At 40.6% G+C, this 13,417-nt stretch overlaps 1 protein-coding gene across 1 annotated transcript in view; it reads left to right on the top strand.

The window, feature by feature from the left end:
• Positions 1-13,417, top strand: part of col27a1a (collagen, type XXVII, alpha 1a) — an 85,578-nt gene that overhangs the window by 52,463 nt on the left and 19,698 nt on the right. Inside the window, exons 17-28 of the mRNA XM_050053378.1 lie at positions 2,257-2,310; positions 2,677-2,730; positions 3,571-3,624; positions 3,716-3,769; positions 4,548-4,601; positions 4,750-4,794; positions 6,555-6,608; positions 6,716-6,760; positions 6,843-6,896; positions 7,543-7,596; positions 9,407-9,460; positions 10,150-10,203. Of these exons, the coding sequence (XP_049909335.1) occupies positions 2,257-2,310; positions 2,677-2,730; positions 3,571-3,624; positions 3,716-3,769; positions 4,548-4,601; positions 4,750-4,794; positions 6,555-6,608; positions 6,716-6,760; positions 6,843-6,896; positions 7,543-7,596; positions 9,407-9,460; positions 10,150-10,203 (630 nt within the window). The remainder of the gene's footprint in view (positions 1-2,256; positions 2,311-2,676; positions 2,731-3,570; positions 3,625-3,715; positions 3,770-4,547; positions 4,602-4,749; positions 4,795-6,554; positions 6,609-6,715; positions 6,761-6,842; positions 6,897-7,542; positions 7,597-9,406; positions 9,461-10,149; positions 10,204-13,417) is intronic.

Raw genomic sequence — 13,417 nt, forward strand, 5'->3', positions numbered from 1 at the left:
TACATTTAAAAGCATGAAAGTCTTGATTATTAAACCTTGTAATGGTCCAACCTCCCAGTGATTTCATTTTTTTCTTAAAAGGCATAGATAATGGATGTCAGAGGAAGGATCTGGCAAGAGTAAACATCTTATGGAGTCAAAAAAAAGTTATATATTTATTAACTTTACAGCAGTCACAGTGAGGATAATAGTGAGGATCATTTTAATTTTCAAAGTTACTCGAGTTCTTTTAATGCTAATTAAAATGCAAATTTTTAAGCCACAAGTCTTATTAAGTTTTGATTTAGAAGGGCTAAGGAGATTACTTACCTGTTATGGTGGAGAAACACTCAATAGCAATAGTATTTAATGAATTTATCAAAAAATAGAAAACTTACCAGTACTTGAGCAGTACTCCTGCCTTTTTTGGAAACCAGGAAGTGAGACAGGAGCCCATAGCATATAGCTAACCCCTTATATGCCTGATTAAATGATGTATTTGTAGAAATCTGAGTTGAGTCTGAGTTGACAAAATCTGGGACATCTTTAAAAGGCCAACTTTTTTACACACAAAAAATTAAAATAAATAAAATAAAACCTTTACTTTTTTACACTGATCATTACGTACTTTTAACTTTAGTGTTTGAAGGCTTTTAGCACATTCTAATTGTTTAACTTTGTGAATTCTGATCTGGGACAAGGGTGTTTTCTGACACAGGGTGGGATTTAGCAGATCAAAATATTTTATATATCGTATTTATTTCATACATGTAAATCCTTTAAATATAATGTTTCACCCCAGAAAATGACTTAGTGTTTTGATAAACACTAAGTCAGTTTTGGCAGTCAACAAGGAGGCAGTCATAAAGAAATAGGTTGACATTTTGAGAAATATGCTTGTCTGATTTCTTTATGAGAGTTAGATGAGAAGATCGACACCACTCTCATGTCTGTCAGAAGAAGGTTAGCTTAGCTTAGCATGAAGATTGAAAACAGGGGGAAGCAACTAGCCTTGGCTCTGTCCAAACAAAATCTGCTTACCAGCAGCTCAGCAGCTCACTAAGTGGCACTCTATATCTTGTTTGATTTATTGGTTAGAAGAACTTCTATTTGTAGTTTTTATGGGGTGCGTGTGTGCGGGACTGTTTCTTGGCTGGGTGCAGCGACTTACTGGGGACTACTGGTTGCCTGGCAACCTCACAGTGACAACAAAACTTCAGGAAGTCACAGCACCTGGCAAAGAAATAGTCCAGCACATTGTGGTTTTTGGTGCAAATTAAACAAACAAGATATGAAGTGTTAAATAATGAGCTTTAGAGGCATTGGTAGGCAGATTTTAAGCTTTGGACAGAGCCAGGCTAAGTGTTTCTAGTCTTCAAGCTAAGCTAAGCTAACCAGCTCTTGGCTCCAGCTCTATTTTTACTCTACAGACATGAGAGTGGCATTAAACGTCTCGACTAACTCTCAGCAAGAAAGCACATAAGAGTATTTCAAAGAAAACTAGAATATTAGAATGATAACAGGAGATTTGTAACAGGAACATTTGATTTTGTTCATCCGAGATCTTTAAGCAAGGTGATTCACAACTTAGTACAGCAAAATGCAACCTTGACAAGGCCAGTGTGGGCCAACTGCTTGAAGGAGAATCTCAAGAACTGATTGAACTCATAGATACAATCACAGATTTAAGCTCCCCTAAAATCACTCTGCATTAGCTGTAGTCAGTTGATGTTTCTCCCTCTACAACCAGACAATTGTGCTTTACAGTAATGAAACCTGATAGAGATAAGAGCATAAAGGAGATTTTCCAGATTCAAAAACAACAAAAAAGATCTGAGCAATAAAACTTGATTGTTCCACTTTAGTTACAGGAGCTTCTACTGACAGTTCTGAATAAAAGAATACATCAACATTATGCACTTTACACTTGTAAGGAGACTACACAGACCAGAGTTAAAATGATAAATTATCTGTAATTACTAACCTGTTAAACCTTGGCTCATTCTAAAAGATTTGTAAGGTGTACAGGATGGAATAACTGCCATCAGCCAGTGCCTTTCATTAGACAGATTGACGCCATATGAAGAATTTGGCTAGTGCAATGAACTAGTCTCTCTGTGTGTGAATGTTTATAATGCACAGTGAGCAGTAATTAGTAGTGTCTGTTGAAAAAGCTGCATTTAATTGGCAAAATAGGAAGTGACAATTCTCCCTAATGTTCTTCATTTCTCTTTCTTTCTGTCCATACTTCCTCCTGTTCACCTTGTCCGCCATCAGGGTGACGTCGGGATTCCCGGAGAGCAAGGGGAAATCGGGTACATCGGAGACAAGGTAGATCATCCCTGCAGCACATATGTATATGTCATAAATGTTCTCACGCAGAACTGCACCTTTGCAGAATGACTTCACCGGATGTGTGCAGCTCAGTTTAGGGAAATTCTAACATAAACCGTCCTTACTTGTCTTTCTGTGTGTGTTGGCAAAATCTGACCCTTTTTGTAGAGAAGGAAATACTTATTGTCTACTTTCTGTATGCGAAAGAACAGAGTGCTCCCGAGAGATAACAGACACACTGAGCAGAGTCATGCATGTCTAATGTCTGCTTCCCCAGAAAAGAAACCAGAGTTCTGCTTTTTGCTTCTGAATACTGTCTGACTGTCTGTCTCAGTTTTCATGTGTTGTGTTTGTATTGGACAGGGCACACAGGGGGCTCCAGGGTTACCAGGCATCCGTGGGAAACCAGGACCGCAGGTTAGCTCTGGCTTTAATGACCAGACATATATTAAATCGCTTAAATGTGGACGCAATGCTTTTTATGTAAAAGATCTTGGGATACATGTTTCTTTGTTTTCTTACTTTCTTGCTGAGTATTTCATTGAAGATCGACATCACTCACTTATGTGTCCGTTTAATTTAAGGCTACAGCCAGTAGATGGTTAGCTTAGCTTAGCATAAAGACCAGAAGCAAGGGGAAAGAGTTAAGGGCCATCCACACCAAGTATGATGACTGTAACAATAATGATGTGAGCATCCACACTGATGAACAATTACGTTCTGGAAACAATGCCGCCGTGCACACACTGCACATTCCAGCTGGATTTCAGTGTCAGTGTTCCTATCATTCATTCAATCGCTCATTGTGCTGTGGACTCAACCATCCACTTGAGTCAGAACAATTTTTAAAATCCATTTATCTATTATTTGTGGCCACTTGTCCTTGTCAGCGTCACGTGGGGGCTGGAGCCTATCCCAGTTGACATTGGACAAGAGGATGGGTACACCCTGGACAGATCCAGACTATCACAGGGCTGACACATAGAGACAGACAACCATTAAAGCTCACATTCACACCCCAATTTATGAAATTTCTAGTTATTATTATAATTATCATTCTTGGTGTGGAAGGAAGTTTAGCCTGGCTCTACCTGAGGGTGACAAAATCCACCTACCATCACCTCTAAAGCTCTAAAAGTATAGGCAGGGTAAAGATCTTCTCACAAAAGTCTTGGCAAGAAAGCGAATGACTGTATTGTGCAAAGTATTACATTAAGACTTTTTTTGTCTTCTTCTTTTCTGTTTTCATTGTCACAGGGCAAGCAAGGGGATAGAGGCCCTACTGGTCCACCTGGTCCACCAGGCCCTGAGGTTTGTATTTACATGGCTGGATTGTATGTGTGATTCTATATTTCAGACACACAATAGAAATCTCTTTTTTTTTTGTAATTGACGATGACAGGGTTTCCCTGGTGACATGGGACCACCAGGAGAGAACGGTCTTGAAGGAGCAAAGGTTAGTAAACCATCATTGTGGCTAAGTAATTGATTAACTGGAGTATGTTCACAAACATAAGGGATAACAAGACGGAGAGTCTGCACTCATATTAGTACCTCTGCTAACATCAGCATGATAACACGCTCACAATGATAATGCTTACAATGCTGATATGTAGCAGGGTAACAATGTTCACCATCCTACTTTAGTGTGCTAACGTTTGCTAATTAGCGCTAAAAGCAAATTACAGCTGAGGCTGAGGGAGTGTCATTAGTTTTGTAGGCATTTGGTCGTAAATCAAAGTGTGGGACAAAGTAATAATTTGACCTGATGATGATGTTGGAGGGAAAAGTCAGGCGATCACTAAAATCTTAAAGGTACACTTTGCAGGTATTGTTGGTTACTGATTTTTGTTAATTCCTCAGGGATGCATGCTGCTAAAATAGTAAAAAAAAGAAAAGAAAAAAAAAGAAAATACAGGCAAAGTGCAGACTCTATGCAGATAAACACATTGCCACACACTTTTAGGGGGTTTTAAGTGATGATTGAGAGGGATTACTCTTGTACAAGTCTATACATTGTTCTTTGGGAAAATCCTGCATAGTATACCTTTATAGTTTCCTCCTGCTCTGTGAATGTTTGTACAAAATTTCATCATAATCCATCCAATAGTTGTTGAGATATTTTAGCGTGGACTCAAGTGGTGGGCCATGCCACTCGTGGTTATAACATCTGTTTAAATAGCACATTTACTTTTACACATTAGCATTAATATCACCGCTCTTTACCCATCTAGGGAAAACCAGGGGCCAGAGGTTTACCGGGGCCACGAGGGGTGCCTGGCTTGGAGGTAAGACTATCAGACACTACCCACATCAGAGGGACCCCAAAGCTCTGAGAAGCATTAAAAGTTTTATGGCACAAGGCTTCTCTTTGCTGAGGGCTGCTTTATGTCCCCAAACATAATTCATGCTAAGATCAATATCATCTGTTTCCAGGGAGATGAGGGCCCGATCGGACCACCAGGCCCAACAGGACTGGAGGTGAGTTATAAGATAAACACCTGGTGTTGCCTGGCTGGAGGAGAAGAAGGAGAGAGCTTAGTATAGCATGTGAGAAAATAACAGTTATGTGTGTTTAGTCATGGTGAAACATTGGGTCTGTTATGTAAGTTCTGTATCTGGTGCAGGACAATCATCTGTCATGTGCATCATTGTGGTTTCCATCCATATTCTTTTTGTACCTGTGGGGAAAAAAATCAAAGAGAGAGCGAGAGAGGAAGGGATAAAAGTATTGCTGAGTCTGTGGAAACCAAACAAAGCTAAATCTGTTTGCATGCTTTGCAGTGCAGCAAATTTACCGTCTTGTAGTTAGCAGAACAATGAAATCCATACATGTGGTGCAGCTCCACATGAGTAAATGGAAAAAGCATTGGATGTGTCGTATCAGCCTGCTGCGATCAATATATGGCTCACTCTAAAGCATGTGTAGCTTGCTTTAAATCCCAGCCCCCTATACAGTATACAGTATAATTTAATTGCTTCATTTCAATTGTGCATTCAGAAGTTTGGTGTTTCACAGTGAGAGTTAATCTGAAATTTATCCGAGGTAATAAAGTAGGTCATGGATGAGGTTATGGGTTTTTCTTGATTTGCTTGGAGAGAGGCTGTAGATATGTTCGGCTGGAGTTTTATGGAGGTCGTTATAGCTCAACCTGGGAGACAGTCCTCTCACAATGAAGGACTACATGCAATCCATATTCTTGGCCACCAGGGGGTGATAGCTGCCATCCCCATGTTTATAGGTGGCAAGATTTATAGCTGCTATAAAGTGCTAGATGTTAATGGGCCACTGCAGAAATAAAATATTTCTTGACTTTATTTCTTAAATCCTACCTGTTTTTCTCCATCAATTTATCTCTTTACCTCTACCTCCTCCCAGTCATCCTGTACTATCTTCACTCTAGCCCCCTCCACCCTCTGTCTCCAACCCACTCGTCTCATTCTCTAACGCCCTCTCTCCTCCATCTGAGGGGAAGTGGTGTATGACTCCTTCAGGAGCTGTGATTGATCTCTGGCCAGGTGCCACAGGTCCTCCTCCACCTCGTCCTCCTCCTCAGCCAGCTGTCTTTTAGCTTCACTGCTCTGCACCGAATGACACCCTCTCTTTACCTTCTGTCTCCTTTTTGTTACCCTCTCCCTCACCTTCTCAGTTGCTCCTCATCCCTCTTTCTTGATGCAGTTTCTATTCTTTCCCCAGGCTTTTGTTTCTTTTTGTAGTTAATGCGGTCACACGCAGACATAAATCTATATCAGGTGACAGCCCATTTTAATTCTCATGTTGCTACAAGAATCGGCTTTTATTGTGTGCTTCTGAGTGAAATACAGCGTTAGCCTGTACTATCTTATGAAAGCTGCCAACCTTTCTGGATTAAAACTTTGGAATTGTTGAGTCACTCAGTCTTTAGGAGTTTGGCTTAGACATCTCTGACCTGGACTTATTGCTGGTAAAAAAACAAAAGGCACTTAGCCCCCCTCTTAACCCTGGGAATTACTGTCTGTGCAAAAGGAACATTACAGTCATTGAAGACTTTCACAGCCTGCCAGAATGTACTGTCAGCATTACCTGTACACGCCACTGCACGTTTCAGCAGCATGCACAGCTGCGGCCTCCATCCCAGCTCTCTCCTCAAACTATCATCTCATAGGAAGTAGATCCTGTTTATTCATCGTGAATTTGTGATCAATGTCAATGATGCGGGTAAACTTCTGTAATTCACCATTCATCCTCGTCCTTTTTTCAGGGTAGAATGGGCAGAAAAGGATTTCCTGGGAAGGTTGGGCCAGAGGGAGTGAAGGTAAACAAAGTCAATACTCACTCCTGATTTGTCTCTCTTTTTCTAAAAATATAAAATATTTATATAATTATTCAGAAAACTGACAAGTAATCAATTTGTTCCTTCAGGGAGAGACCGGTGTCACAGGAAAAGTTGGAGCCATGGGAGAAAGAGTAAGAAATGCTGACATAGCCACATCCGTTTTTCCCAGTGTCTGTCCATTTGTCCATCCAACACTGAGTGTGTGTATTTCAGGGTTTGGTGGGTTTCATCGGACCTGTTGGAGAGGCAGGACTGGCAGGAGAGAAGGTGAATAACTTCTTACTTCCTTGTAAATGTATTCATTTAAAGGGACAGTACACCCTAAAATCAAACTACATCATTTTCCCTCCTAGCTGTAGTACTATTTATCAGTCTAGATTGTTTTGGTGTGAGGTACTGAGTGTTGGAGATATCAGCTGTAGAGATGTCTGCCTTCTCTAAGATATTATGGAACTCAATGACACTCAGCTTGTGGTGCTCAAAGTGGCAAAAATACATTTGAAAAACTCAACAGCAACGCCTCTTTCCAGAAATCATGACCTGGTTACCCAAGGTAATCCACAGACCTTAGTTAGTTCCTACTCAAAACTGCTCACAAGAAAGTCTGTGGAGTAACTGGGTCATAATTTCTGGAAAAAGACATTGCTGTTGAGTTTTTGTAATGTTTTTAAAATGTATTTATATATTTGACACTTTGAGCACCACAAGCCTAGTGCCATCTAGTTCCATTACTTTAAAGAGAAGGCAGACATTTTTCCTGACACCTGACAGCTCACACCAAACAATCTAGATTGATAAATAGCTCTACAGGTAAGAGAAAAAAATATGTATTTTTTGATTTTAGGGTGAACTGTCCCTTTAAATCCCCACAAGGTGACTTTGAAGACTGAATGTTGTGCTAATGTATCTTTAGGGGGATCGAGGGGAGATGGGCCATCCCGGGCCACCTGGAGAAAAGGGATCAACGGTAAGACACAATGAGCAAGACAGAGTGGAGGGATTTATATTTTATAACATGTAAAAAGGATCAAATATGAGCATACGCATGATTTTCTGGAAGCGATTTTATTGAGAAAATCCTAAGAAATGGTCATCTTAAACTAAACTGCGTGTGTTATTCCCACGGGAATAAATCATAAGAATATGCCAGAGCGGGAAAGGCGGTACATCATCTCATGGACGATTACAGACAATGATTTCAAAGTAATGGTCTAGCACTTGGCAGGAGGCCTTTAGCTGGGAAAACTCATGACTGTTTTAAACAAAGAAGAAAATAGTTTAAGTGGATCATGTCCATTGATATACATCCACGATGATATTTAATGGCCACAGGAAGTGCTGACCTCTCAGTCTGAAACACCAAATGCTACTGGGATCAGCTGAAAAGAATTAGAAATGGAAAAAGCTTATGACTCATTTTCAGACATTGATTTCTATTTTTTCTTCAGTTTACAGAACACCTGAGCGCCCGTAAAGGTGTTGTGTTCCGTAGGCCTTACTCTGCCGCTGTCACACACCTTCCACACGGAGCAAGTGGCCTCTCTGTCATGTTGTGTCTATATCTGATATGGACTGGCTAATGTATACTGTATGACCGGCTGGAGCGGATAAAAAATGTAGTCATCATTCTTGCTGAAACAGAGAGAAGTTTCCTGCTGGCCGAGAGCCAGTTGGATTTCTCTCGGGACATAACCACACACAAACACACACACTCTCTCACACACTCATAAGGAAGTTCTCCGTTGTCCCACTCTCTCAGCTGCAAAACAGAAACAGACCCTCTGGAAAAGACTGCATCATACAAAGTGAAGGGAGCTGACCAGCAGACGTCTATAGCTGCTAACAGAGAGCTCACACAGCAGGCATTTATGATTTCTTTTCCCGTGGATGCGTGAGATCAGAGCCGTCTACTGTGCTGTGGGTTTACATATTGGATAGGTTTTATTGCACTCAGCTGATCTGAGCGGTCTGACTGAAAATAGTCCCTATTACATAGTTATGCTTTTACAAATGGTCCGGCCAAAAAAATGAGGTCCAATAAAGGAGAAAGAAAAGCAGCCAAAAGCTGTATGTTTTCAGATATAAAATCATCTCCTCAGGCTGTCTGTTTTTCTCTTTTCCCCATTGTCTCTTATTGTTACAGTAGATTTGCTCTCCAGTGTGCTGAGCGTTTCTGCAGATGTATGTTTGTACCGTAGACTGTATATAAAGATGGACAACGTGTCTCCACGTCCTTCCAGCGTCCAAGAATGAAGCCAAAATATCCCAGATATGAGCACTGCCATTTTTGTCATGTGGAGCCAGGGTCTGCACAGTAGCAATTGGGAGGTGGAGTCGTGGTATCGAGTTCCCGTCTATACATCCACCTGACCCAACTGTGAGCAGCGCCATTGATTACGAGCATACTAGCATCAAATGTCTACGCAAAACCAAACTTATCAGAAAAAGGAACATTTGAACATACATCAGCCCAACTACCTAAATTAACAGAATCTGTCTTTGGACAAAAATTATTTGATGTGTACTTTTAGTTAGGCCCATGTCTCATTCGCTAACATGTAGGGAGCAGGGTTTATGACCTATACTGTAGCTAGTCACCAGGGGACAATCAAAATATTTTGCCCTCACTTTTTGTTTATTTAGCGTTTGTGTCTAAAACCTGTAAAATAAAGTCCCATTTGAAGGTTTACGGTATCATAGTTTAATTTATATAAAAGTATTTTGTGTCAGTTGTAATCTATGTGCTGCATGTGTGTTTGTCTGTATACATATAATAGGGTCACCCAGGGACACCAGGTGAGACCGGGCCTACTGGACCACCAGGAAGACCAGTAAGTCACCACTCTTTTGCCCGTTTTGCTTTTTTCTCCCTTCTTTTCACTTGATTATTTTTGCAGATGACAGTGTACTGTCAATGAGCTGTGTGATAATAAATATGTAGTTTTTTTCCCCGAGGCTTAGACTAGCAAAGATGGCTGTGTCAGAGAAAACTGACCAAAAAAATAATAGCTAGAAGGTTAACAGATGAACAAAGATGTCTTTGAGTAACTGTGGTATCTTTTTAGATGACAGTTGTGTCAACAAGCCACAGTCTGCAGCAAAGGTTTCTCTGAGCATTATGAGAGCTGGCAGCCTCCTGCTGAACCTGCATTACCCTCCTGTCAGTCAAAAGCGCAACACCTATAACCAATTAGAAGCTGCCCTTGCCTTCTCTTGCTCTGTCCTTGCCACGGTCAGGTTTGACAGAGTGTGGGCTGAGCACTGGTCGAAGGTGGGGGCCACTGAGCCACCAAAACAAACATAAATATGGGGCTCTGGGGTGCAGCAGGACAGGATTCCAGAGCAAGCCCTTTAATTGGTGTGAGTGACAGATCTAACAACAAACCCCATAGTGTGTTCCCGAGGTCAGGCTGCCCCCCTGGGTCAACAACCAAGGGGCTCTGTGCTCTGTCAGTGTAAACCTTCACTTTATCTCTCCTTCCCTTTTCCCCTCTTTATTCCCCTTTTCTTTGTTCGTCAGGGCCCTTCTGGGGCAGTTGGGCCAGCCGGTACCAGAGGACCCAAAGGCTTACGGGTACGTTTAAAGAAGCCTCACACCTGTTGTTTTTGCAGCTTAGCTGTTGACTGGTGTTCTGCAGTCAGTGTATCATAGTTCTCCACCTCATACAGTTTGTAAAAGAGTGTGGACACACATCTCTTTGCTGTTTTTGTGCATTCTGTAGTGTGTGAATGTGTGTATGTGGGAGCCATGTGCTACTGCCGTTGGAAAAACCGTAGTGGGTGAACATAATGAAGTGATATGGAACTGCCTCTGAACTGAGGTCATGTGTGTTTAATGGACATGCGCGCTTGCATAACGTGCTCTCGGGTTCAGAGTCAAAGCTTGAGTTTGTTCCATCCTTTCAGAAGTCAGGGCTCATTATAACTGCTGGAAGAGCTCCAGTGATGTAAAACAAACAGCTTTTTTTTTTATTCCATAAAAATGGAACAATGACTACTGGTTGAAGGAAGGACCCGCTGTCAATCCAGCTACATGACATGTCGTGGAAAATGTGATTGTGGCTACTCTGGAGCTCGCTTTGCAGATAAATTTAGTAAACTGGGGAAAGGTGATTTATGGGAGGATTAGCAAAGCAAAGATTTTGAATCATTCTGGGATAGCAGATGGTTTCAAACTCATAAAACACCATTCAGAAAAACCACAATAGCAGCTTTTAGACTTAGAATCAGCTTTGGAACAGAAGTCATTTTTCATTTCTCCCAAAAGTGCTCAAGTTTTGAAAGGACTGTTAGTTTATGTTAAAAAATAAACATTTATTTTACAATTATTCATCACATCACAGCGATATACAGTCATTTAGACATCTAATGTATGAAATCCTCAAATGTGCTTGCTTCACATTAGCACTACACTGACAACACATTATGTCTGTACTGTACATCACTGTATTTTGCATTTTCAGCTCTAATATGAGAGCACATTATCATATGTGCTCTCATATTAGAGCTGAAAATGCAAAATACAGGAACTTGAAGGAATACATTACCCCCACAACTGACCATATGTATATCAATTAGTCACTTGCATGCCACTGGTAAACAGAGAATGCAAATATTGTGAGAGTTCTTAATGAACAGAAGTCAAAATATCTGAAAACATCCCTTAATAAACTCTCACACAACTCCTTCAGTATAAACAAGTCACATTTATTCTGTCCTATGCTGAGTACTTCCCAAACAGACAGCCTTCTCCAACGGGGAACTAAACTAAAAGTGCAACTTATCGCCTCTCTATTCAAAGCCAAACTCCGTTGACAAAAACAGTAATTTTACATCACATGAACATGGCAGCTGCTGGTCTGCAGCTGCCTCGATCAGTTTGTTTGTTTGTGTTACTGTGTGACTTTGGTATTTTAAAGAGTACGTTTGGATTCATCAAAGTCACACATTAACACAAACATACTACCAATTAAGGCAGTGGTACACCAGCAGCTTTAGTGTTCAGTAAGGAAAAATTATTGTTTTTGTCAATGGAGTCTGGCTTTGAAGAGAGTAGCAATAAGTTTCACTTTTAGTTCAGTTTCCCCCATCAGACAAGGCTGTCTGTTTGGGAAGTACTGAGTGTACGACTGGGTAAATGAGACTTGGATTATACTGCACAAGTTTTGTGAGAGTTTGTAAACAGATGTTTTGGTATAGTTTCACTGTTGTTAAATGCAGAAACCTATGACTTCAATCATCAAGATTTTTCTTCATATTTAGATTAGGCATACGAGAAAAACGTTTTCTTCCCATATTCAGTGTAACACAGGGTGAGTAATTGGTTTGCAAGTGGTCATTTAGGGGTAGAGTATCCCATTTACATAATGAATATTGAAATCATTGAAGAAATTCTGACTGGTCAATCACAGGTTAAGTAAAAGCTTTAATTATGGCCGCATTCCATTTTGGTGGCTCACCAGCGCTCAATTGGCACAGCAATTGAAACAGTCAGTGTCATTAGATACATTGGTGCTTTTCCTTTTTAAACATGTTTAACAGTTTGCTGTGGAAAAGAAGTTTGTCAGCATAAATGTAAAATAACCAAAGAGCCATCAACAAAAAGAAGATGAATATACTGTAGATACATAGGCCAGTTATCACCTGAGATTTAGCAAAATCTTTTTTAGTCTCAATAAAAGTGAAATCATATACAACCCCAGAATATTTTGCAAGACATGAAAACAAGAAGATGTCAGTTGTAATTTTAGATGGCTAAATATCACCAACAACATAACACCTGTAGAACAACATACAGTGAATTAATTCTTGTTGAGCGAGGATATTCAAGTGGACTCTAAGAAGTTAATGACAATAACAGTGATAGCTGTAACTATGGAAATGTTGCAGAACGAAGTAAAATGGATGTTTTTGGGGTCAGCTGTCACACCTCAGCTTCTACTGGCGATGTAATAATATCCTCCATCCTTTCTGTGCTCTCTTCAGAAGCCAGCCTTTTTCAGAGGTTTTTAAAAGATGTCTTTTATCGCTGTGGTCCACTAAGCCAGCTGGAAAGTGGGATAAATTGGCTTGAACTTTTCTATCTGAGGCGTCCATGGGAGATGGGCCTCGCTGTGGTTGGCCTGGACACACCCTCATGTCTCAAGCTGTGTTTTCAATTAATACTGCTGTCAGCAGCTTCCAGTGCCTGTAAATCTGCCTGCTGCTTCATGACTTATGTTGGGTAGTCCAAGCTGAGAAACCTGAGTGTTGCAAGCCAGGAGACAGAGATGGTTCCCTCACAGACAGTAAATGTGTGCAGCCACAGACACACGCTGACGTCTCATCCCCAGCCCCCAACCACCACACAAGCTGAGTCTGCACACGAGATGACACAGGTTTTAGAGTTTAAGTTTTTATCCGTTATTTGCCTGGTCAAACAAATTTCCATTTAATGTAACAAGTAAACAAAAAAACAGAACTTCATTTAAGAGATGCTAAGAGGGCTAATCTGCTCACTGAGTCTATAAGAACCAACACACTATAAAGTCTAAGCTAAGACAGTTTCAGACGTCCATGAAGGTTTGTGTCATTCATAAGGTTATTTGAACTCTGAATAAAACAAGTGGTGCCCCAAGAAATTTTTCATAAATGTGACCAGATGGGGCAACTGAAAATCTTTGGGTGGCACACCAAAACCCAAAACCATAACTGATTTTCAGGAATTCTGTTGCAGTATAAAGGCTGCTTGAAAACTACATCAATATGAGAGTTGCACACTGATATACTTTGGTTTCCATATTTTACAA

The sequence above is a fragment of the Epinephelus moara genome, chromosome 9 (assembly GCF_006386435.1).
Source record: "Epinephelus moara isolate mb chromosome 9, YSFRI_EMoa_1.0, whole genome shotgun sequence".
NCBI lineage: Eukaryota > Metazoa > Chordata > Actinopteri > Perciformes > Serranidae > Epinephelus > Epinephelus moara.